This window comes from Triticum aestivum, chromosome 1D (genome assembly GCF_018294505.1).
Source record: "Triticum aestivum cultivar Chinese Spring chromosome 1D, IWGSC CS RefSeq v2.1, whole genome shotgun sequence".
NCBI lineage: Eukaryota > Viridiplantae > Streptophyta > Magnoliopsida > Poales > Poaceae > Triticum > Triticum aestivum.
Genome location: NC_057796.1, coordinates 312501685 through 312526953, shown reverse-complemented (window position 1 = coordinate 312526953; position 25269 = coordinate 312501685). Strand labels below are relative to the sequence as shown.

Here is a 25269-nt window from a genome sequence, read left to right as displayed (position 1 = left end):
GGCGGGCGGCCGGCGGTGCAGGCCGTGGCGCCAGAGGAGCGCAGTGGGCGGCCGGCCGGTGGCGGAGGAACGCGGTGGCGCGGCGAACCGGTGGGCCGGCGGCGGAGGCCGCGGTGGTGGCTGCGGCTGCGGCGGGCGGAGGAGCGGAGGCGGTCGGAGGCCGCGGTGGCGTTCTGCGGCGTGCGGAGGAGCGCCACGGGAGGAGGAGCGGAGGCTGGCGGAGGCCGCGGTGGCAAGGCGCCCTCCATGGTCGTCGCCGACAGGGGCTTCCTCGTCTTCAACGGCCACGCCCACACGTACTGGATGGCGGCCGCGTCGCGCATGCTAGCTAGTTGTGGCTGCTGCATGTCCCGCATGCTAGCTAGCTAGTTGTGGCGGCTCCACCGCGCGAGCTCGGCAGCGCCCGGCGTCGCCTAGCCCCGCCGTGCCCTCGCGCTTGCTGCGCCATGCTCGTGGCGCTCGCCGTGCCGCCCTCGCCCGTCGGCCTCTTTGCGCGCTGTGAGCTCCCTGCCCTGCCTGCTACGTGTTTGAGGAAATGTCAGGGCGGACATGTCGAAAATGGGTCTGGCCACCGTTGGGCGCACTTGCAGACCCAAATAAAAAAGCGAACACGGACGCGCGGACGGGCGACCCAAATGAACAAAATGCGGACAAAATCGATATCCGTTGGAGTTGCTCTTACGAGTCAAAGGTGCACAAAAAAAATTCGCTTGCTATCCTTCTCCGAGCTGATGTTCACCGGTTATCATTACCCTGGAGTTTCCCACCCCCCAAAGTTGGGTGTATTCTCCCTTGCTGGTTTACCGGTTGGCAACCAGCGCAAATCTCTCCCTTCCTCTTAGGTTCGTATTCGTAACTTTGTTTTTCTCCAACTTTAATATAGCATCCTGCTGTCTTTATAAGTAAACAAAATAGAAATTAAATGACAGGTAAATCATCACCATTACATACAGAATATTTGTGTCTGTATTGCAAGTTTGCAACACACAAACAAATTATATCTAGCCAAACAATATAATACTACTATGATACGACTCTCCACAAACAAGCGCTAGGCGCACACGTTGATACACACAGCATCATAACATACACACACATCGTTCTTATTCAAACGGAGGCCAAACCAAGGCGCCGTGGAAGGATCACTTCACCCCACCCCGTGTGGCATCAAACCAATATGATGCTGCTGCGATGCCACTTATTCTAGCGATGAGTGGAGCGAGCGCCCGCTGTCTGTCCATCATAGCTCGAGGAACACAAACTCCTCGACGGCCGGGATCGCCCCAATCTTCTCGAGCGTCTTCTTGTCCGGCTCCTCGTCCACGCCGATGGCCATGATCGCCTGCTTGCCACGGGAGGTGCGGCCGACGCTCATGAAGCTGACGTTCACATTCCTCTGCCCGAGGATGTTCCCGACCTTGCCGATCATCCCGGGCTGGTCGATCTGCCGGCACAGGATCAGGTTCCCCTCCAGGCTGACGTCGACCTCGTAGGGCCCGACGACGGTCAGGTGAGGCACGCCGTACTTGACCCTGCCCACGACGACGATGTCCCCGCCGTCGCTGATCGCCCCGGCGAACTTGGACTGCACGTGCGAGAGGCGTACCTGGATGGACTCCAGCGGCGCCTCGGCGGCGGCGTTGTCGTGGGAGACCCGCTCCTCGGCGATGCGCAGGCCGCGCTGCTTCGCCGTGTAGTCCGCGTTCACGAGGTTGACGAAGGTGCTGGACACGGGCTCCACGATGCCCTTGGTGACCATCGCCCGGAGGAGCCTCGTGTCGAGGTCGTCGGGATCCCTGGCTGAGGTGTACACCACCTTGACGCCCTTGATGCCGCTCTCTCCGGCGACGAGCTGCACTGCCAGCCTCCCCAGCTTCTCCGCCAGGGAAACGTACGGAGCTAGCTCTGACAAGACCTGTAAAGGGAAGAAACAGAGTCAGAAGAACGATTTGCCCCCATAATCACAGTCTATCACTGACATCTCAAGAAGCTTCGTGCGTACCTCTGCTGGGACCATGGGAGCATTCACAGCGGTCGCTGCGAGCTCACCTCTCAGTGCGCCGCCCACGGCTTCAGCAATTTCGATGGCGACGCCTTCCTGCAATGCGGCAAGTTCAGGTGCGCTGGTACCTCAGAAAGAGTAGCAAGTGGTTTGATTACATCCACATCGGAACATTTATCGTAGCCAAGACGCCGACCTGCGCCTCCACTGTGCTTGCTCCAAGATGGGGCGTGACAGTGACATTCTCATGAAGAACCAGCTTGCTGTCCTTCGCCGGGGGCTCCACTGTGAAGACATCAAGAGCTGCCTGATCCAGATTGGCAAACAAAACCTCCACCTTTCAGAGAAATCTCCACACTGGTGAGCTGAAAGAAAGCTGAGAAGAGGAAGCTTCGAATCACCTGAGCAACTTTGCCGGAGTCCAGCGCCCTGACCAGAGCATCTTCATCGATCACGCCGCCCCTGGCCACATTGATGATCCGCACGCCGGTCTTCATCTTCCCGAAGGATTCGTCGTTGAAGACCTTGGATGTCGCCGGGGTGAGCGGCATATGGAGGGAGATGAAGTCAGCCTTGGCGATGGCCTCCTCGAAGGACACCAGCTCTGCTCCAATGGCACGGGCCTTGTCGGCCGGAGCATAGGGGTCATGAGCAATCACATGCATCCCTAGCCCTTTCGCTCGCCTTGCTACCTCCGAGCCAACCTTTCCAAAGCCCATGATGGCAAGAGTCTTTCCAACTAGGGAAACTCCAACATACTTGGCTCTTTGCCATTTGCCTGTGGTAAACGAGTTCAATACTTTTATTAGTAAGAATGAACGAGTTCACTCGCATCACCTGTGGAAGTTTTTTGCTTCTGTATTCCGTTATTAAAAGTTATTCCCTCCGTCCCGAATTACTTGTCCCTCGAACAGATGATCTTTTTTTTTGCGAGATGCTCAAACAGATGATCTAGCACTAAAATACATACAGATATATCCGTTTGAGCGGCAAGTAATTCCAGACGAAGGAAGTATTTAGCTGTAAAGTTTATGCGACAATGTAAACATGGAAGATAGAAATACAATCGATTTGACACAGCTAGACCGGAAACGCTGCTAATTGTGAAGAACCCACATCCGGGAGCGTTAGCAACAGAATATCCCCACACTCTGTTACACCCTCCCTTGGGGGACCCAGTTGTTAAGTGGCGAGGTGAATTCATCGTTAAAACTTTATGGTAAAAAACTGAAAATACCTACTACTGGATAGTTAGATAGGATCATATAGCAATTTTTGCAGGCAAAACAAAGGCAGCCTACATCCATCGAATTTCTGCCTTGACAGTGCTTTTGTTTGGCTTCATAAGTGCCAGAAAGCAACAAGTTCCAAAATATCAGAGACCGATTTTGCCTCTACATGTAGCACTAAATTTTTGCCACATAGCAGATCAAAATGCTAAAGTTGAACAGGGATCATATTCCCCACTAAACTGAGGTATCATGCTTGGCACCCATCAAATTTTATGTTTCATATTGCCAAAATAGTTTTGCACAGATTCCTCAATACGAAAAAGGCATCATCCTGCTGAATTTGCAACCGCTTATCACGAGAAAAGTAAAGCCCAACGAAAGTGGTCCAGAGATTCTAAAATTATACTCCACTTTCGTTGCTGGAGTACTAAATAGCAACCATGACATTCAATAGTTTTCATACATATACACATTGTTCATTTTCCGCTGTAACAGTTCAGCATACTGATACACCCCTAATCTCTAATTCTATTGGTCCACTTTAGTTACCCCGTAAAATCCTTAAGTAAATCTCCGCGTGTCTAGCATTACTCGGTGCATGCAGCTATTACAACGCGATTAAAAGGAAATCAAACTAGAGATTAATGCTCTCCTGGAGTCACCCTGAAAATTGACCTGCTAATGGAGCATTTTTTATGTTCACAAGTCAAAGGCTGATTTTTCGAAGAAAACCCACCCTGAAAATCGCCGGCTCAATCATTGTTGCTTGCTGTGGCTAGTAAAGCGAACAGCAACATATAATCCCAAAGCAAGCACACGAGCAAAACTCAATTGATCATACGTGCTACTAGCGCTAGCCCTTTTGTGTAGTTATCACTTGACTGATCACTACCCTTATATCAGAAACAACAAATCTAATTTCCACTGTATCAGCTGCCAGAAAAGGAGAGAAGGAAGCAAGGGACAATTATTTCATGGATCAAGACAAGTACGCAAGCCTGTGGTGAAGACGGCTTCTTTGGTGGTGCTAGCCTAGAAAAATGCGGGCCCTAGAATTGGGTCCTAGCGACGTGGCGGTGTTCATAGGACGCAATCATTTAGCATAGGCTCCAACAGAGAGATTCGATCGCCGTCACGCAGAATTTACTTCTGAGCTTTTGTGGAACTCCCAAATATAAGAACGTTTATAGATCACTAAAATATTATAGGATGCCGCTTCATCCACCCGTTTGATTCGCTGACTAATACCTTCATTGATACAACCGTTGCTTTCTAGCATTGAACCTAAATATTGAAAGGTGTCCGTCTTATACACAATATGTCCATATAAAGTCTAAATTTACCTTTCTCTCGCACCTAACGCCACTAAAGTGACACCACCAAATTGGAAATTTAATCACGTGTTCCTATTCTGAGGAGGAGTGAGCACCAAAGATTATTTGTGGTTAATCTGCCGCTCTCCCTCAGAATCGGACGTAGATGTCAAAAATAGTGCTAAAATCTGGAACAATGGCAACTAAAACGGACGTAACTAACCACCATCACAAATGAAGCGATCAGTCACTCACCGGCCTTGAGCGCGGCGTCCGCCTGCGAGACGTTGCGGGCCATGCAGGCGAGCAGCGCGATGCCGTGCTCCGCCGCGGCGACGGTGTTGGCGGTGGGGGCGTTCACGACAAGGCACCCCGCCTCCGTCGCCGCCTGCAGGTCGACGTTGTCTATCCCGACGCCGGCCCGGCCGACCACCCGCAGCCGCCCGCGCCCCGCCTCCAGCACCTCCCTCGTCACCTTGGTGCCGCTCCGCACGATGAGCGCGTCGAACTGCGCCACCTTGGCCAGGAGCTCGGCGGGGGACATGCCGTACGCGCACTCCACGTCGGCGAACTGACGCAGCACGTCCAGCCCGGCCTCGCCCAGCTTCTCCGCCACCAGGACCGCAGGCTTCGCCAGCGGCGCCGAGTCCGACACGGAGCGCGAGATCCGGCGCTTCGGCTCCGAAGAGGTCACCGGCACAGTGGCCGCCGGCGACGACAGGATCGCGGTCCGGGCGCGGAGAGCGCCGCAGCGCGCGAACGGGATCGAGGCCGCGGCGAGGCGGGTCGGCGCTCTCGTGAAGGTCCGGCTCGCACCGCCGTGCGGGCTCGAGAGGAGGGCGCGTGAGGCGGACATGTTCAATCAGGCTCGTGTCTCACGCCGGTGATAATTGATATCTGGTTAGCGGAAGAGAGGGAGGCGGAGGAACAAGAATGGTGTTTTCTCTGTTGAGGCAAAGTAGGAGGAGCAAGGATTGGTGGGTTAACGCGAGGGTACGGGGAAGTTGGTGGAGGTTATTTTGGGGAAATTAATTTTGACGGGTGGATGGGGCCGGAAATTATTGCTTGGGGGCCCTGGGAATGCAATACATGGATTAAGACCTGAGAGGAACACACCAGGAAACAAAGCTCAAAAGTGGAGAAGTACCCCCAAAGCAAAGCCCTGTACAACACAACACAGATGACTCCAGATTGTATAAACCTCCATCATCCACGTGCCAGGGATCACCTGGGAAACGACGCGTCGTCCTAGTCGGAGTCGGAAGACGGCAGGCCGCTCTGCCCCGAGTGCGATGAACGCGGTAAACTCGATCCACATGGATGAGCATGCCGTACCGCGTTGCTCCGGGCGGCCGCGCCACCCGGCGGTCGGGCGGCAAGAAGCCCTGCATCTCCTCCACCCTTCCAGCCCCGCGCGGCAGCACCCACAGCATGTGCTTGGTGGGGATGTGGGCGATATCCCATGCCCAGAGCCAGCAGACAAAAGTCTTGGCGTGGCCGTGCTCGAGCGTTCTGTCGAGGCAGTCCACGCGCACCTTGTCGCGAAGGATCTCTTCTACGCCTTCCAGGGACCAGTACTGCATCGGCACCTTCTCGATGACGACCCTGGCGTGGAGGTTGAAGTTGCCGAAGCCCGCATGGTCATGCTCATGCCACGACGCAATGTTGAAGACGGTGCCATCGACCCGGATGGAGTTGTGTCTGATAGCGTTGACGTGGTCCGCCGACTGGTTGAAGATAACGAATAAATGCTCCGGATGATGAGTCGTCACGTCAGCAAACTCCACCGCCCCCTGGCAGCGCTGCCACCGGCGGCCACAGAAGACAACTCCGACCCCCACAACAATCCGGTGGAGGCGTTCTTCGCTGCCGCCAAGAAACCACTGACAACCTAGGCCGTGGTAGACTGCATGGCCAACGAATTGCAGGCAGCGGCTGACGCTGCGGTCGCAGCCCCGCTAGACTTCGTCAACGGTCAGCAGAAGGAAAATGTGGGTCTCGAAGACCAGCGGGATGTGTTTGGCCCCATCCTCTCTAGCCCACGGGCGAGCCCGGTCAATTTCCACAGCCAAGCCCCAGCACCCGCGCGCACCATGGAGGTCCAACTAGGCGCGGTCACCCGCCAGGTCTGCCAGCTAGAAACTGTCGGCGACGAGGAGAGCATCTAGCCCCGCCGCCTCTTTCGAGACACCCCGACTCTAGTCTTCACCAATGCACCTCCCCAACACCCCACAGTCCCGCCCAAGTCGTGTGCTGCCTCGGTCCCCGTCGCCATAGCGCGCGCCAGGCTGCGATCGCGTCCAAGGTCAGAGTGGCTCACTGAGCTTCTCTTCGCGTTGTCAAGGAGCTTGGGTTGTTCATGCCAAAGGAGAAGATGACTACTAAAGTGGAAGAGGCGCTGATTCACCGTTTTGATTGCCGCTCGCCGTCAAGAATAAATAGAAAAAAGAATTGGCTCAAAAAAAAGAAGTCTTGCCAATTGGTAAAAGCAAAAAAGAATGATGATTCGAAGAGTGAAAGTGTACAGTTGAAACGGCTCAATCAACTAGTGTGTGTTTTGAATCCATCATATCCAAACAGGCAAGTATCATTATGAAAGAGCATGGCAAGTATAGCAAAATAACCGTGTTTGATTTTTCTAAAATGAACCTACTTCCTGCCTTATGAGTTTCGTCCCATAGAAATTGATGAGCCTAAAGGACGAGAGCAAGTAGCCGAACAAAGTTCGGTTGACAAAGATCTTCGAAGTAGTGATGCACGGAATCAAGAAAAAGAGGACTACAAGGTGTTGGGGAGTCATCCGAAGGCGAAGCAAGATATTGTTCAAGTCACACCACCATCATGCTCTCCCAATATATTTGAAGAGGTATGTCTAGCAAATAATTTACCTATTTTCATATTTGGCCATAACTTTGCTGTCAGTGCATCCATTAGAAAAATCCATATAACAAATCTTGAGAGACCAATGAAGAAGGGTAATTTATTTGTTATATCCATCATCGGACATGTGTGATACGAGGGCACATTCTACATCTTATTTTAGACCGTCTCACAACCAATATGCAGCTCCAAGAAGATCAACATTTGATGAACAATCACATGTCAAAGACCATTTCAATCATAAGAAATCGGTCCGGAGCTCAAGGGAGAAGAAAGAGCTGGTCAAACAAGTATATCGCATCAAAGAAGATGGTCATAAGTGTGCCACTTCGGATTTGATTTCAAATGGCAAAGAGCCAATTAAGGTGTTGACATTGGCTACTAAAAGCAATGAGATGAAGCAATCAATTGTTCAAAATCCAAAATGCCAAACCTGAAGAAAAGAAGTTGAGAGCGCACAAGGCCAAGAAAGAGAAGCCCTTGTCCAAAATGGAATCACAGCCGAGGTGCTCACTCGGCTTATCGTATTGGCAAAATAAGAAATTGCAAAGCGTAGTGCACAAGAACTTGAAAAGAGGAACATGGCATGGGTTCCCAAAGGAAGTACTCTAAACAAGAATAATGTGCAAGCTTGTATTGCAAGAAGTGCAGCAAAGGCGAAGAAGGAAAAGAGTGAAAACTATGAACAACTAACCGAAGGTTTACATCTAACCACCAGAATCTTCGGTTATCACATCATCCATATTCTTCAACCATGTTATTGATGCATATGCCATGTAATTCATCACTAGGTATGATTGGTTATCCTCCATTGGCTTATTTTGGTCCATGGATGCAATACAATTTCCTAGGTCATGAAAGGGTATTACCAAATCACTATACATTTGATTAGCTACAATTTTTGTTGCTGATTCAAAGGTCCTAAATATTTGGTTTGTTATTTCATTTGTTTATTTTGGATATACATGCTTTGGCGGATGAAGTTTACATGAACCTTATGGTAATGGCCGATATTTATCTATTGCCCTAAGAATATATCTAAGCATGACAGGTGTGGTATTCTAACATCGTACTTAGTTTAATTAGAGACCAAGGCAAGGTATGCATTCATTTAAAAATATGCTTATATCAATATTGCTTACGTGGAGTTGAGACATTATAATCGGTCCATTCAATATATGTTGCATAGACCAATTCATAGTTGTAGAACTGGTGAGTGCGCTTATGCTTTGGCTGGATATGATTTGGCTCATTAATTTATTATGTATTAAAAGCCAAATCATTGTTAGTTTTATTGCTGAGCATTGGACTGAGGTCATGCATAATATTTATATTCACATGGTCTCTCTAGTACGATGGAGATTATATTTTGATGGTTCAATTCATAGCAATGGTCAAGGTGTTGGTGTTGTTTATATATATCTCCTTGTGGTGCTATTTTGTGAATCCTCATGCCGCTCAAAATATTTTTGCACAAATAATCAAAGCCGAATATGCATATTATTCGGTTTGGGGCTTTTGATTGTTATAGGTGCTACACATATTAAGGCTTCTGGTGATTCGTTATAATTTATCTTGAGGAATGTCTAGATGTAATATTCACCTTGGGTTGCTTTAATATGGCTCATATGTCTAGACATGACAATTGGCGAGCAAATGAGTTAGCACAACAAGCATCTGGCTACCATGTTGATAATGGTGTATTGCATATATATCAATAGCCGATGGTTAGTGCCACCGACAAAGGTAAGGCCGAACTGGATCCCACTGCTTCGGCCACTAATGAAATTTTTGGCAGGCGAAAGCAAGGATTGAGGAAAGTTCATTGTTAATTATATCCAAGATCCTAGCTAAAGGGTGGACAATACAGATGGCTTTGAGATGCACAGTTGTATATGAAATTTTATTGCCGGATTGTTGATGGTGTTCTTTTCAAGTGCTTGGGTGAAAACTAAGCAAGGAATTGAGGAAGTTCCACCAAAGTTTGCATCAAGAAAGTTCAAGAAAGCAATGGCCGATATATACTTATCGCCCTAGGCATACAAAATGGCCGATGAAGTGTTGTCATAGTCCTTAGAACGGACTCGATGAAAGTTATTTTTTGGCACGCTAGCTTTGCCAAAAAACAGGGGGGGCATGTGTTGATGCTCAAAAGTGGCACAATCGTGAGGAGAAACTTGATGGTATAACAAGATGACATCAAACCTATGATTAGAAGTCACGATTGGATAGTCCTCTTTGAGAAGATCAAGATGGATATGAAGGTGGTCCAAAACAGAGCTCGGCCGCAAAAGATATGATAAATCCAGCGAAGCTTATGTTGACATCAGATTTTGGCATGGCTAGAAACACAGCTAAGATGGCCTCAAATGAAAATAGTTGCTACATAAAAAATCTTCTTCACGTCGAAACGGTCGATTTTGATATAAAATCATCATAATCCAAGGTTGTATGCATCATGTAGAGCCAAAATAAGGTTAGGGATAGAAGTTGCACAATCTCTTTGGACAGACAGAGTGGATTTGATTCGGTGACACCGAATGGATGTCAAAAAAATTGTCATGAGACACCCGGTGCACTCGATGAGACCGAGTGAAACCACTCAGAAATTTCCAAGTGGGACACAAAAGAGTACATAAGGTTGGCCACGTTCACTCGGTGAGACCGGACCAAACCACTCGGAGGCTCAAAATGGATCCAACAAATTGCCAAAGATTCCTGTCCGAGTTAGGTTAGGATTTTTTATGTTTTGGACGAAATTTCAGTCCTTCTCTTGTACGGGAAGTCCAGCCGCCTCATAAATAGATGAGAGGTGATGACTGATTGAGCAACACACAATCGACAAATCGATCTATGACTTTTTCACCTTTTACCTTCTCCCTTCTTCTTCTTCTTCTTCTTCTTCTTCCTCGTTCTTGGTTCGTTCATCTTGTTGCAGGGCGGCGAACCTCGAGGTCCTAGGGGTGATCAGGTTGACCTAGGGCAGCCCATATTCGCCACACGCACTGACGGCCCCCCTCTTGGGCGTGTGGGGTTTCGGGTCTACAAAAGCGCCCGCTGGATTGCTTGCATACTGTGCTTCTGGCTGGGTCTCCTTCGACGTGAGCTGCAGTGCATCATCCCCGGCGTCGAGGGTACACGGTGACGTGTTCATGTGCAAACATCTACTTCTAGATCAATCCCCCCCATTGCACTGTGAGGCCCAGTTCCCCCTCACTTTCTAAATAAATCTTGCAGCACACCCTGTAGCTTCAAAACCGTAAAATATGCCTTAAGGGTGTATTTGGTTTGAGGACCAAAATTCATGGAATGTCATGGTTCCATTCCCGAGGAATGGGTCGGTTACTTTCTTGTGTTTGGTTAAAGATAGAAAATGGCATGGTTTGGTTCCGTTCCTGCGTTTAGTTCCACCGATAGAAGGAGGAGAATCTGATTCCACTCATCCCTTTCATAGGAATTGTCAGGCTACTTCCATATACATATGGTGTAAAATATGAACAAAAGTATCTCTTTGCATCTTTAGCAGATGTAAATTCGCAAGGGCACACACCTACGGAAATGTTCGCAGCCGTTGATCTGCGATGTGATCCGAACATATGTTGTCACCGAAATTGGTTGAAAATGGATGAAAATTCTTAACCCTCTGAATACGAGACATTATACGTGCTTATTTTATACTAATACTTTTGCAGGCTAATTCTATATGTCTTTCTACCTATGCGTATGCTACATCACGTTCTGTTACACACGATGTTCAACGAGTTCCCTACACTGTTCACCTTATTCTTCTTTCGTTCTTGTCATGTTCCACTCTTCGGTTTCAGTACTGTTTCCTCCTCTCCTTTCTATATTTGTTTTCCTTCTCTACAAGCACTTTCCTTTACATGATGTGGACTCATCAGTTTGTCCGGTCCTGCGCCTTCGCAAATTCATGCCATCGTTCCTCCCATGAAAAATTGCTACACTTTTTTCGCAACTTTTGATTTTCTTTTCCCTCAAATATTCATCCTTCTATTCTCCAGCACTCGCAAATTCATGCCATCATCCTTTCCATAAAAAATTGCTATGCCCTTTTTTTCAATATTTGATTTTCTCTTTCGTCAAATATTCATCCTTCTATTCTTCAACACTTGCAGGCTTGTACTGTAAAATATTATTTTGTTGAAAGACTTCAATGCCTTCCTTATGAATTCCCCCCTAACTGATACCATTTCGACTTGGTTCTTCAATAGCTTTTTGTATGATTTCATTTCAATTTCAGTCCTAACATTTTGGTTCTTGTTCTACCAAGTTACATTCTACGAATCTGACTTTCTTTTTTAGCAAACTTACTCAGTAGCTTCAGTTTTGAACGTTCGAACTTGTGCCCATTCTACTGCTTAAATTTCTAATGATTTATTACTGTGCGCACCCAACAAGTCATGTTGCCGAGTTACCTAACATTTATTTTTGTGGTGTGCACTCCGCAGACGCCTCAAATTCTCTATCGCTCCTCTTTCTCCCTCGTCTTGTTCCTTTCAACTGTCATCATGTAGATCTACTCTCTTTAGACTCCTACCATACATTGCTTCCACCACTTGTCAGAAGTCGACGACCATAATTGTCAACAAGGACTACAGATACCACCGGTGGTTTGCAACTCACGATACAAAAGAAAATCCCAATGGGCCTAAATGCAGTTCATGAAATGGATGCAAGTCACTATGTATCCTTCTTAATCTCGTCCAAATCAGGTTCAACTACTTTTTCCTACTAAACTCTCTGTTGGTACTATTCTAGTGCCCAATTTGTTACGACCTCAGATGCTTGTGCGACCAGGACAACATTCCGAAGAACAACTGCTTCTCCCTCCTTTTTACACCAAATTGTAAAGAAAGAATGATAAGGTTCCGATACTTATTCGAATCTTGTTCATCAGATGTCTGATTTGTTTGTTAGTTCATTATAGCTTTTTCCATAGCTACGTGCTCCTTTATTGACTAAACAAGATGTAGATCCAACATTCATTCAATTGCATGTGATTATTTCATCATGTTTTCAAAATTTTGTCTATTAGTCCAACCTAGAACTCGTACCGACATTTTGCATACTGTTGGATCAATAGGTAAGGATACATCAGTTGTGTTTGGATACCAATTTCATATTCATGTCTACCTATCTGTAATTTTCACGTTTTTGTAACATCACAATTCTTAAATTTCAATATTAAGCCTACACATCATTATATGAAATATAGTCTTTGCAGAACATAATCTCGCCAACATACAATTTTCTTTTTGTAAGAATACTCAGTTCATAGTTCTCTGTAAGAACACTTCTTTATTTACTTCCATTTTGGCATCCCCTGCTTTGCAAGAAACGATTACCTTAAACACGTGGTCATTGCAATATATGTTGCAGCTTTGCCTGAGACAAAAGAAGGGTTCACTTTTGTTGTGGATGTCACCGGTAATCAAGCAAAAATATATTTCATTGGTAACTTTGGGACACAGTTCTATATCTGTACCACCGCACGAGGTAGTTGATAAGGAGATGCACCTCACTTTACGTTCCAACCTAGATCGCTCCATATCTGTCCAACTACTCATCCATGTATGTATCTTGCTACCATAGTTTTGTCCAAATTCCCTTCTCTCGTAGACTCGTACCTCCACATTTTTTAACATTATCATTAGTTACTACTTGTACTGATACAACGTTCCAAATTCCCTTCTCTTGTACCTCCACATTTTTATAGTATTATCATTAGTTACTACTTGTACTGACACAAAGTTCTTTACTACATAGTTCTATCCAAATTCCCTTCTCTTGTACCTTCACATTTTTATAGTATTATCATTAGTTACTACTCCCTCCGGCCCTTTTTACTCTGCGTTTTAGATTTTTCTGAAGCCAAACTTTGCTAAGTTTGACCAAATTTATATTAAAAATATTAACAACTATAATACCTAATAAATATAATATGAAAATATATGCCAAGATGGATCTAATGATTTTTGTGTTGTTATGTGGATGTTAATAATTTTTTATATAGACTTGGTCAAACTTTGAATAGTTTGACTTCAGACAAACGTAATATGCAGAGTAAAAAGGATCAGAGGGAGTACTTGTACTTGTGCGTTCTTTACTCCTTCGCCTGAAGTTCCACCTTACTATCTTACTAACCTTTCTAATATACATGTCATAGCTTATCTTCAACTGAATAAAAAACAGAGACATATTATGAGGAACATTGATACTACATATGGCACAATAAAAACCTAGAAAGACATTGGCCATGGCATTAAGTTTATTAAGCGTATTCAGTGGTTTCTAAAGGAATATGAATTCAAATTTCTGATCATCCATACGCTCAACTGCTGCACACTTTGATGAAGTCTAACATTAAGAAAAAAATTGCTGGTAGTATTTTATTTGTTGAATACTCTTTGAATGCTAAGTATGATTGGACTAGACATGGTAAACTTTATGATTCAAGTGATTAAGATGTTGAATTTGATGATGAAGAAAAAGTTAATGGCCCCTCTTATGATGACTGGGTAGCTAAATATCCTAGGGAGGAAATTACCTTAGATGTTGCGAGGTGTAGTATAATGCGGCGGCCACAGCGGCGTGCCAGGGTATCTGGTTGGCTCATCTCTCGATGTTTTGCTGAATCGAGACGCCTCCCCGATGACACTCTTCATCGACAACAAGTCCACATTTATCCTAGATTTATTTCAGGATTTTCGGCGATGCGCATTCAATGGGAGAAGACGTTCCCGTCGGCTACGAGGCACCTACCGTGGCTTCGTAAAATCTCAAGATGATATGCTGGCTCAGTCTCTCGGAGGTTCTCATAGGGGTAGGGTGTGCGTGTGTGCATTCATAGGGGTGAGTGTATACGCGTTTATATGAGCGTTTGCATCTGTACTGTGTTAAAACCACCATCTCGCTCTGCAAGAACCTAGTGCTCCATGACCGCAGCAAACACATCAACAAGCGCTGCCACTTCATCCACAACTTTGTTGAGAAGGGCATGGTGGCCGTGTTTCATCAAAACAGGCGAGCGAAAGGCGAACATCCTGACAAAGGCACTCGGCCGTGTTCAACCCTGTCACGGCAGGCAACCAAATAAAGTTTGTCATAACAATGTTTTTGGCTGCCATGGCAACATTTTTAGGCCCGCCCGAAATCATTGCCATGGCAGCCCAGCCATTTTTTCTTCGATTCCGTTAGCGATTATTCATAGTCTGTTTTTAGATAGGGCAGGAGGATGCGGTATACTGGCATGTTTGCTGGAAGTCTTGACCAAGCTCGATAGTGGGATGACGCGGTCTGTAGTGGGGCGAGATGCACGACCCGTTTTGTTCCAACGGAATAAAGAGGAAAAGGAACAAAAACGCTGCAACGTTTACGCAGCACAAAATCTTCAGTGTCCGGGCCGTTCTCTCTCTCTCTCTCTCTCTCTCTCTCGCAGAGTCGAATAAGTTTTTTTACCGGAGCCTGTATGTACCGGTGAAAAATCCACCATCCATCAATGCTTCCAGATGTGTGCGGGTGGACCCCACAAACTTTCTTTTTCCACCTCTGATTCAGGATACGAGACCTATACAGATGCAATACGAGATGGACCCCACGACAGAGAAATATCAAGCCCCCGCCGCTGTTTCCTTCCCACATCGAGCTATGTTCCCCCTCTCTCTCGTGAGTTCCACGCCGGCCACCGCCTCTAGTAGATCTGGCTTCTCCATCAACCTCCGGCAGCGAATCCAGCTTCCGCAGATGTCACCTACCATAGGAGAACACAGGCAGGACCAGTGGCATGGCTGTACCACGAGGCCGGTGAGGAGCGACGCCGAATCATGTCGGCGGACAAGGGGTACACTGCGATGGGTGTTGGGGGGGGGGGGCGAGCTGCTCCGGCAAGGTTCCACCACAAAGGCCACCCACCACGATGGGTCACTGTGCACTGGCGTCGCTGGATCCGGCGACTCCATGTATGACCGCAACCGGATTTGGTGAGTAATGAAGCCCATCTCCCCTAACCTCTCTCCATCTGTACTTAATGACTTCCTTTTTTGCATGATTTGAACATCTATATGGGAATATTTCTCCCTAAGTGGTTTTGGTGATTGATGACAATGCATTTGCGGACTAATCGTGTGCATTGAGCATTTCAGATATCTCATGTCTAGGAACAAGACGATTCGGTGCCCCTCGGAGTCTATCGAAGAAGAGATTTCTCTATGTTTCTTTTCGGTGGAGTTGAGTCGTAGAAAGCCGTACTATTAAGAGGGGGTCCGCTTCGGAAAGGTTAGGGTGGAATCAACACATACACATCTGTTCCTTTGCACCACCTTTCCTTGCATCATTGGAGCACCGGTTGTTTCCCTTGTCATTGCGAAGACGAAGGCTTCCTAGTGCTACTGTTCTGTGGCGTGCGGTAGTACTGCTCAAGGGAGCAGTAGTACCGCAGCTGCCCACGGTAGCACCGCCCATGGCAGCAGTAGTACCGCGAGTGCGGTAGTACCGCGCCTAGCATGCGGTAGTACCGTGGCCTCTGGCCCAGAACTGTGGCATGAGCGGAAGTACGGGCGGAAGTAATTTTTACTTCCGCGCCCTACGTGGTAGTACCGCTCCCTCTGAGCTGTAGTACCGTGCCGGATTTTTTCACTGACCGAAACTCAGAGGAAGTAGCCACGGATGTAATTTTATTAGTCCGTGCCTTCCCAGCCCAGAAATAAGCCCTGCCTTGTGGTAGTACCGCAAGGGCGCGCGGTAGTACCGCTCCGGCTGTTCTACCGCTCATTGCCTTGTGCAACAGGGCCTCACCTGGCTCCTGCCGCGCGAGCGGTAGTACCTGTTGGGGAACGTAGTATTTCAAAAAAAATCCTACGATCACGCAAGATCTATCTAGGAGAAGCATAGCAACGAGTGGGGAGAGTGAGTCCACATACCCTCGTAGACCGAAAGCGGAAGCTTTCAGTAACGCGGTTGATGTAGTCGAACGTCTTCGCGATCCAACCGATCAAGTACCGAACGCACGACACCTCTACGATCTTCACACGTTCAGCTCGGTGACGTCCCTCGAACTCTAGATCTAGCTGAGGCCGAGGGAGAGTTCCGCCAGCACGCCGGCGTGGTGACGGTGATGATGAAGTTACCGGCGCAGGGCTTCGCCTAAGCACTACGACGATATGACCGAGGTGTAAAACTGTGGAGGGGAGCATCGCACACGGCTAAAGATCAACTTGTGTGTCTATGGGGTGCCCCCCTCCCCCGTATATAAAGGAGGGAGGAGGGAAGGGCTGGCTGGCCCGTAGGGCGCGCCCCAAGAGGGGAATCCTACTAAGACTCCAAGTCCTAGTAGGAATCCACCAAGAGGGAGAGAGGAGGAAGGAAAGGAAGAGGGGGAGGGAAGGAAAGGGGGGCGCCGCCCCCTTCCCCTAGTCCAATTCGGACCCAGGGGGGCGGCCAGCCCCTCCTGGCCCTTCCTCTCTTCCCGCTAAGGCCCATAGAAGCCCATTAATTCTCCCTGGGGTTCCGGTAACTCCTTTTGGCACTCCAATTTTATCTGAAACTCTCCGGAACACTTCCGGTGTCCGAACAACATGGTCCAATATATCAATCTTTATGTCTCGACCATTTCGAGACTCCTCGTCATGTCCGTGATCACATCCGGGACTCCAAACAACCTTCGGTACATCAAATCACATAAACTCATAATACCAATCGTCGTCGAACGTTAAGCGTGCGGACCCTACGAGTTCGAGAACTATGTAGACATGACCGAGACACCTCTCTGGTCAATAACCAATAGCGGAACCTGGATGTTCATATTGGCTCCTACATATTCTACAAAGATCTTTATCGGTCAAACCGCACAACAACATATGTTGTTCCCTTTGTCATCGGTATGTTACTTGCTCGAGATTCGATCGTCGGTATCACCATACCTAGTTAAATCTTGTTACCGGCGAGTCTCTTTACTCGTTCCATAATGCATCATCCCACAACTAACTCATTAGTCACATTGCTTGCAAGGCTTATTGTGATGTGCATTACCGAGAGGGCCCAGAGATACCTCTCCGACAATCGGAGTGACAAATCCTAATCTCGATATATGCCAACTCAACAAACACCATCAAAGACACCTGTAGAGCATCTTTATAATCACCCAGTTACGTTGTGACGTTTGATAGCACACTAAGTGTTCCTCCAGTATTCGGGAGTTGCATAATCTCATAGTCAGAGGAACATGTATAAGTCATGATGAAAGCAATAGCAACAAACTAAACGATCATAGTGCTAAGCTAACGGATGGGTCTTGTCCATCAGTCATTCTCTAATGATGTGATCCCGTTCATCAAATGACAACACATGTCTATGGCTAGGAAACATAACCATCTTTGATAAACAAGCTAGTCAAGTAGAGGCATACTAGGGACACTCTGTTTGTCTATGTATTCACACATGTACTAAGTTTCCGGTTAATACAATTCTAGCATGAACAATAAACATTTATCATGATATAAGGAAATGAAAATAACAACTTTATTATTGCCTCTAGGGCACATTTCCTCCAGTCTCCCACTTGCACTAGAGTCAATAATCTAGATTACATAGTAAGGATTCTAACACCCATGGAGTCTTGGTGTTGATCATGTTTTGCTCGTGAGAGAGGCTTAGTCAACGGGTCTGCAACATTTAGATCCGTATGTATCTTGCAAATCGCTATGTCCCCTTCCGACACTTGATGACAGATGGAATTGAAGCGTCTCTTGATGTGCTTGGTCTTCTTGTGAAATCTGGATTCCTTTGCCAAGGCAATTGCACCAGTATTGTCACAAAAGATTTTCATTGGACCCGATGCACTAGGTATGACACCTAGATCGGATATGAACTCCTTCATCCAGACTCCTTCATTCGCTGCTTCCGAAGCAGCTATGTACTCCGCTTCACACGTAGATCCCGCCACGACGCTCTGTTTGGAACTGCACCAACTGACAGCTCCACCATTCAATATAAATACGTATCCGGTTTGAGACTTAGAGTCATCCGGATCAGTGTCAAAGCTTGCATCGACGTAACCATTTACAACGAGCTCGTTGTCACCTCCATAAACGAGAAACATATCCTTAGTCCTTTTCAGGTATTTCAGGATGTTCTTGACCGCTGTCAAGTGAGCCACTCCTGGATTACTTTGGTACCTCCCCACTTTACTTATTGCAAGGCACACATCAGGTCTGGTACACAACATTGCATACATGATAGAACCTATGGCTGAGGCATAGGGAATGACTTTCATTTTCTCTCTATCTTCTGCAATGGTCGGGCATTGAGTCTCACTCAACTTCACACCTTGTAATACAGGCAAGAACCCTTTCTATGACTGATCCATTTTGAACTTCTTCAAAATCTTATCAAGGTATGTGCTTTGTGAAAGTCCAATTAAGCGTCTTGATCTATCTCTATAGATCTTGATGCCCAATATGTAAGCAGCTTCACCGAGAAAAACTCTTATTCAAGTATCCTTTTATGCTATACAGAAATTCTATATCATTTCCAATCGGCAATATGTCATCTACATATAATATTAGAAATGCTACAGAGCTCCCACTCACTTTCTTGTAAATACAGGCTTCTCCAAACGTCTGTATAAAACCATATGCTTTGATCACACTATCGAGACGTTTATTCCAACTCCGAGAGGCTTGCACCAGTCCATAAATGGATCGCTGGAGCTTGCACACTTTGTTAGCACCCTTTGGATCGACAAAACCTTCTGGTTGCATCATATACAACTCTTCTTCCAGAAATCCATACAGGAATGCAGTTTTGACATCCATTTGCCAAATTTCATAATCATAAAATGCGGCAATTGCTATTATGATTCGGACAGACTTAAGCATCGCTACGGGTGAGAAAGTCTCATCGTAGTCAACTCCTTGAACTTGTCGAAAACCTTTCGCAACAAGTCGAGCTTTGTAGACAGTAACATTACCGTCAACGTCAGTCTTCTTCTTGAAGATCCATTTGTTCTCTATGGCTTGCCGATCATCGGGCAAGTCAACCAAAGTCCACACTTTGTTCTCATACATGGATCCAATCTCAGATTTCATGGCCTCAAGCCATTTCGCGGAATCTGGGCTCATCATCGCTTCCTCATAGTTTGTAGGTTCGTCATGGTCAAGTAACATGACGTCCAAAACTGGATTGCCGTACCACTCTGGTGCGGATCTTACTCTGGTTAACCTACGAGGTTTGGTAGTAACTTGATGAGAAGCTTCATGATCATCATCATTAGCTTCCTCACTAATTGGTGTAGGAATCACTGGAACTGATTCTGTGATGAACTACTTTCCAATGAGGGAGCAGGTACAATTACCTCATCAAGTTCTACTTTCCTCCCACTCACTTCTTTCTAGAGAAACTCCTTCTCTAGAAAGGATCCATTCTTAGCAACGAAAATCTTGCCTTCGGATCTGTGATAGAAGGTGTACCCAACAGTTTCCTTTGGGTATCCTATGAAGACACATTTCTCCGATTTGGGTTCGAGCTTATCAGGTTGAAGCTTTTTCACATAAGCATCGCAGCCCCAAACTTTAAGAAACAACAATTTGGGGTTCTTGCCAAACCACAATTCATATGGTGTTGTCTCAACGGATTTAGATGGTGCCCTATTTGACGTGAATGCAACCGTCTCTAAAGCATAACCCCAAAACGATAGCGGTAAATCAGTAAGAGACATCATAGATCGCACCATATCTAATAAAGTGCGGTTACGACGTTCGGACACACCATTATGCTGTGGTGTTCCAGGTGGCGTGAGTTGCGAAACTATTCCGCATTGTTTCAAATGAAGACCAAACTCGTAACTCAAATATTCACCTCCATGATCAGATCGTAGAAACTTTATTTTCTTGTTACGATGATTTTCCACTTCACTCTAAAATTCTTTGAACTTTTCAGATGTTTCAGACTTATGTTTCATCAAATAGATATACCCATATCTGCTCAAATCATCTGTGAAGGTCAGAAAATAACGATACCCGCCGCGAGCCTGAACACTCATCGGACCGCATACATCAGTATGTATTATTTCCAACAAGTCTGTAGCTCGCTCCATTGTTCCGGAGAACGGGGTCTTAGTCATCTTGCCCATGAGGCATGGTTCGCAAGTATCAAGTGATTCATAATCAAGTGATTCCAAAATCCCATCAGCATGGAGTTTCTTCATGCGCTTTACACAAATATGACCTAAACGGCAGTGCCACAAATAAGTTGCACTATCATTATTAAACTTATATCTTTTGGCTTCAACACTATGAATATGTGTATCACTACTATCGAGATTCAATAAAAATGGACCACTCATCAAGGGTGCATGACCATAAAAGATATTACTCATATAAATAGAACAACCATTATTCTTTGATTTAAATGAATAACCGTCTCGCATCAAACAAGATCCAGATATAATGTTCATGCTTAACGCTGGCACCAAATAACAATTATTCAGGTCTAAAACTAATCCGAAGGTAGATGTGGAGGTAGCGTGCCGACGGCGATCACATCGACTTTGGAACCATTTCCCACGCGCATCGTCACCTCGTCCTTAGCCAATCTTCGCTTAATCTGTAGCCCCTGTTTCGAGTTGCAAATATGAGCAACAGAACTAGTATCAAATACCCAAGCACTACTGCGAGCATTAGTAAGGTACACATCAACAACATGTATATCAAATATACCTTTCACTTTGCCATCCTTCTTATCCGCCAAATACTTGGGGCAGTTCCGCTTCCAGTGACCAGTCCCTTTGCAGTAGAAGCACTCAGTCTCAGGCTTAGGTCCAGACTTGGGTTTCTTCACTTGAGCAGCAACTTGCTTGCCATTCTTCTTGAAGTTCCCTGCTACCTCTTGAGCACTGCGTTGGTTTTCCCTTGGAGAGGAAAGGGTGATGTAGTAAAGTAGCGTAAGTATTTCCCTCAGTTTTTGAGAAGCAAGGTATCAATCCAGTAGGAGACCACGCTCGAGTCCCACGCACCTACACAAACAAATAAGAACCTCGCAACCAACGTGATAAAGGGGTTGTCAATCCCTTCACGGTCACTTACGAGAGTGAGATCTGATAGAGATGGTAAGATAATATTTTTGGTATTTTTATGATAAATACTAAAAGTAAAGAAAGCAAAATAAACGGCGCCAGAAATAGCTAGTTGTTGGGAGATTAATATGATGGAAAATAGACCCGGGGCCATAGGTTTCACTAGTGGCTTCTCTCAAGATAGCATAAGTATTACGGTGGGTAAACGAATTACTGTCGAGCAATTGATAGAATTGAGCATAGTTATGAGAATATCTAGGTATGATCATGTATATAGGCATCACGTCCGCGACAAGTAGACCAAAACGATTCTGCATCTACTACTATTACTCCACACATCGAACGCTATCCAGCATGCATCTAGAGTATTAAGTTCATAAGAACGGAGTAACGCTTTAAGCAAGATGACATGATGTAGAGGGATAAACTCATGCAATATGATATAAACCCCATCTTTTTATCCTCGATGGAAACAATACAATACATGTCGTTTCCCCTACTGTCACTGGGATCGAGCACCGCAAGATTGAACCCAAAGCTAAGCACTTGTCCCATTGCAAGAAAGATCAATCTAGTAGGCCAAACCAAACTGATAATTCGAAGAGACTTGCAAAGATAACCAATCATACATAAAAGAATCCAGAGGAGATTCAAATATTGTTCATAGATAATCTTGATCATAAACCCACAATTCATCGGATCTCGACAAACAAACCACAAAAAGAAGAGTTACATCAAATAGATCTCCAAGAGAATCGAGGAGAACTTTGTATTGAGATTCAAAGAGAGAGAATAAGCCATCTAGCTAATAACTATGGACCCGAAGGTCTGAGGTAAACTACTCACACATCATCGGAGAGGCTATGGTGTTGATGTAGAAGTCCTCCGTGATCGATTCCCCCTCCGGCGGAGCGCCGGAAAAGGCCCCAAGATGGGATCTCACGGGTACAGAAGGTTGCGGCGGTGGAAATAGGGTTTTGGCTCCGTGTCTGATGGTTTGGGGGTACGTAGTTATATATAGGAGGAAGAAGTAGGTCGGTGGAGCTACGAGGGGCCCACGAGGGTGGAGGGCGTGCCCAGGGGGTAGGCGCGCCCCCTGCCTCGTGGTCTCCTCGGTGATTTCTTGACGTCCACTCCAAGTCCTCTGGATCACGTTTGTTCCAAAAATAACTCTCCCGAAGGTTTCATTCCGTTTGGACTCCATTTGATATTCCTTTCCTTCGAAACACTGAAATAGGCAAAAAACATCAATTTGGGTTGGCCTCCGGTTAATAGGTTAGTCCCAAAAATAATATAAAAGTGTATAATAAAGCCCATTAAACATCCAAAATAGAATATATAATAGCATGGAACAATCAAAAATTATAGATACGTTGGAGACGTATCATTCCCCTTCTTCCCTTTACCCTTTTTCTTGAAACTAGTGGTCTTGTTGACCATCAACACTTGATGCTCCTTTTTGATTTCTACCTTCGCAGCCTTTAGCATTGCAAAGAGCTCGGGAACTGTCTTATCCATCCCTTGCATGTTATAGTTCATCACGAAGCTTTTGTGGCTTGGTGGCAGTGATTGAAGAACTCTGTCAATGACACTATGTTCAGGAAGATTAACTCCCAGTTGAGTCAAGTGGTTGTGGTACCCAGACATTCTGAGTATATGTTCACTGACAGAACTATTCTCCTCCATTTTGCAGCTGTAGAACTTATTGGAGACTTCATATATCTCAATCCGGGCATTTGCTTGAAATATTAACCTCAACTCCTGGAACATCTCATATGCTCCATGACGTTCAAAACGTCGTTGAAGTCCCGGTTCTAAGACGTAAAGCATGGCACACTGAACTATCGAGTAGTCATCAACACGCGACTGCCAGACATTCACAATGTCTGCAGTTACTGGCGCGGGTGGTACACCTAGCGGTGCTTCCAGGACATAATTCTTCTGTGCAACAATGAGGATAATCCTCAAGTTACGGACCCAGTCCGTGTAGTTTCTACCATCATCTTTCAACTTAGCTTTCTCTAGGAACGCATTAAAATTCAATGGAACAGTAGCACGGGCCATTTATCTACAACAACATAGACATGCAAAATACTATAAGGTACTAAGTTCATGATAAATTAAAGTTCAATTAATCATATTACTTAAGAACTCCCACTTAGATAGACATCCCTCTAATCATCTAAGTGATCACGTGATCCATATCAACTAAACCATGTCCCATCATCACGTGAGAGGGAGTAGTTTTCAATGGTGAACATCACTATGTTGATCATATCTACTATATGATTCATGCTCGACCTTTCGGTCTCAGTGTTCTGAGGCCATATTTGCATATGCTAGGCTCATCAAGTTTAACCCGAGTATTCTGCGTGTGCAAAACTGGCTTGCACCCGTTGTATGTGAACGTAGAGCTTATCACACCCAATCATCACGTGGTGTCTCGGCACGACGAACTGTCGCAAAGGTGCATACTCAGGGAGAACACTTGTACCTTGAAATTTAGTGAGAGATCATCTTATAATGCTACCACCGTACTAAGAAAAATAAGATGCATAAATGATAAACATCACATGCAATCAATATAAGTGATATGATATGGCCATCATCATCTTGTGCCTTTGATCTCCATCTCCAAAGCACCGTCATGATCACCATCGTCACCGGCTTGACACCTTGATCTCCATCGAAGCATCATTGTCGTCTCGCCAACTATTGCTTCTATGACTATCGCTCCTGCTTAGTGATAAAGTAAAGCAATTACATGGCGATTGCATTTCATACAATAAAGTGACAACCATATGGCTCCTGCCAGTTGCCGATAATGTTACAAAACATGATCATCTCATACAACAAATTATATATCATCACGTCTTGACCATATCACATCACATCAAGCCCTGCAAAAACAAGTTAGACGCTACTTTGTTGTTGCAAGTTTTACGTGGCTGCTACGGGCTTAGAAAGAACCGTTCTTACCTACGCATCAAAACCACAACGATTTTTCGTCAAGTGTGCTGTTTTAACCTTCAACAAGGACCGGGCGTAGTCACACTCTATTCAACTAAAGTTGGAGAAACAGACACCCGCTAGCCACCTGTGTGCGAAGCACATCGGTAGAACCAGTCTCATGAACGCGGTCATGTAATGTCGGTCTGGGCCGCTTCATCCAACAATACCGCCGAATCAAAGTATGACATGCTAGTAAGCAGTATGACTATTATCGCCCACAACTCTTTGTGTTCTACTCGTGCATATAACATCTACGAATAGACCTGGCTCGGATGCCACTGTTGGGGAACGTTGTATTTCAAAAAAATTCCTACGATTATGCAAGATCTATCTAGGAGAAGCATAGCAACGAGCGGGGAGAGTGAGTCCACATACCCTGATAGACCGAAAGCGGAAGCGTTAAGTAACGCGGTTGATGTAGTCGAACGTCTTCGCGGTCCAACCGATCAAGTACCAAACGCACGACACCTCCGCGATCTGCACACGTTCAGCTCGGTGACGTCCCTCGAACTCTAGATCCAGCTGAGGCCGAGGGAGAGTTCCGTCAGCACGACGGCATGGTGATGGTGATGATGAAGTTACCGGCACAGGGCTTCGCCTAAGCACTACGACGATATGACCGAGGTGTAAAACTGTGGAGTGGGGCACCGCACACGGCTAAAGATCAACTTGTGTGTCTATGGGGTGCCCCCTCCCCCGTATATAAAGGACGGAGGAGGGGAGGGCCGGCCAGCCCCTAGG

General features: G+C 46.2%; 1 protein-coding gene across 1 annotated transcript; it reads right to left on the bottom strand.

Moving 5' to 3' along the window:
- Window positions 1–923: 923 nt before the first annotated feature.
- LOC123181697 (D-3-phosphoglycerate dehydrogenase 3, chloroplastic) lies at window positions 924–5403 on the bottom strand. The gene is made up of 5 exons (XM_044594019.1): window positions 4803–5403; window positions 2404–2780; window positions 2199–2309; window positions 2003–2098; window positions 924–1915 (listed from the first exon to the last, which is right to left on the bottom strand). The coding sequence occupies exons 1-5, from the start codon at window positions 5401–5403 to the stop codon at window positions 1241–1243; spliced, it is 1860 nt and encodes a 619-aa protein (XP_044449954.1). The 3' UTR covers window positions 924–1240.
- Between the last annotated feature and the right edge of the window lie 19866 nt (window positions 5404–25269).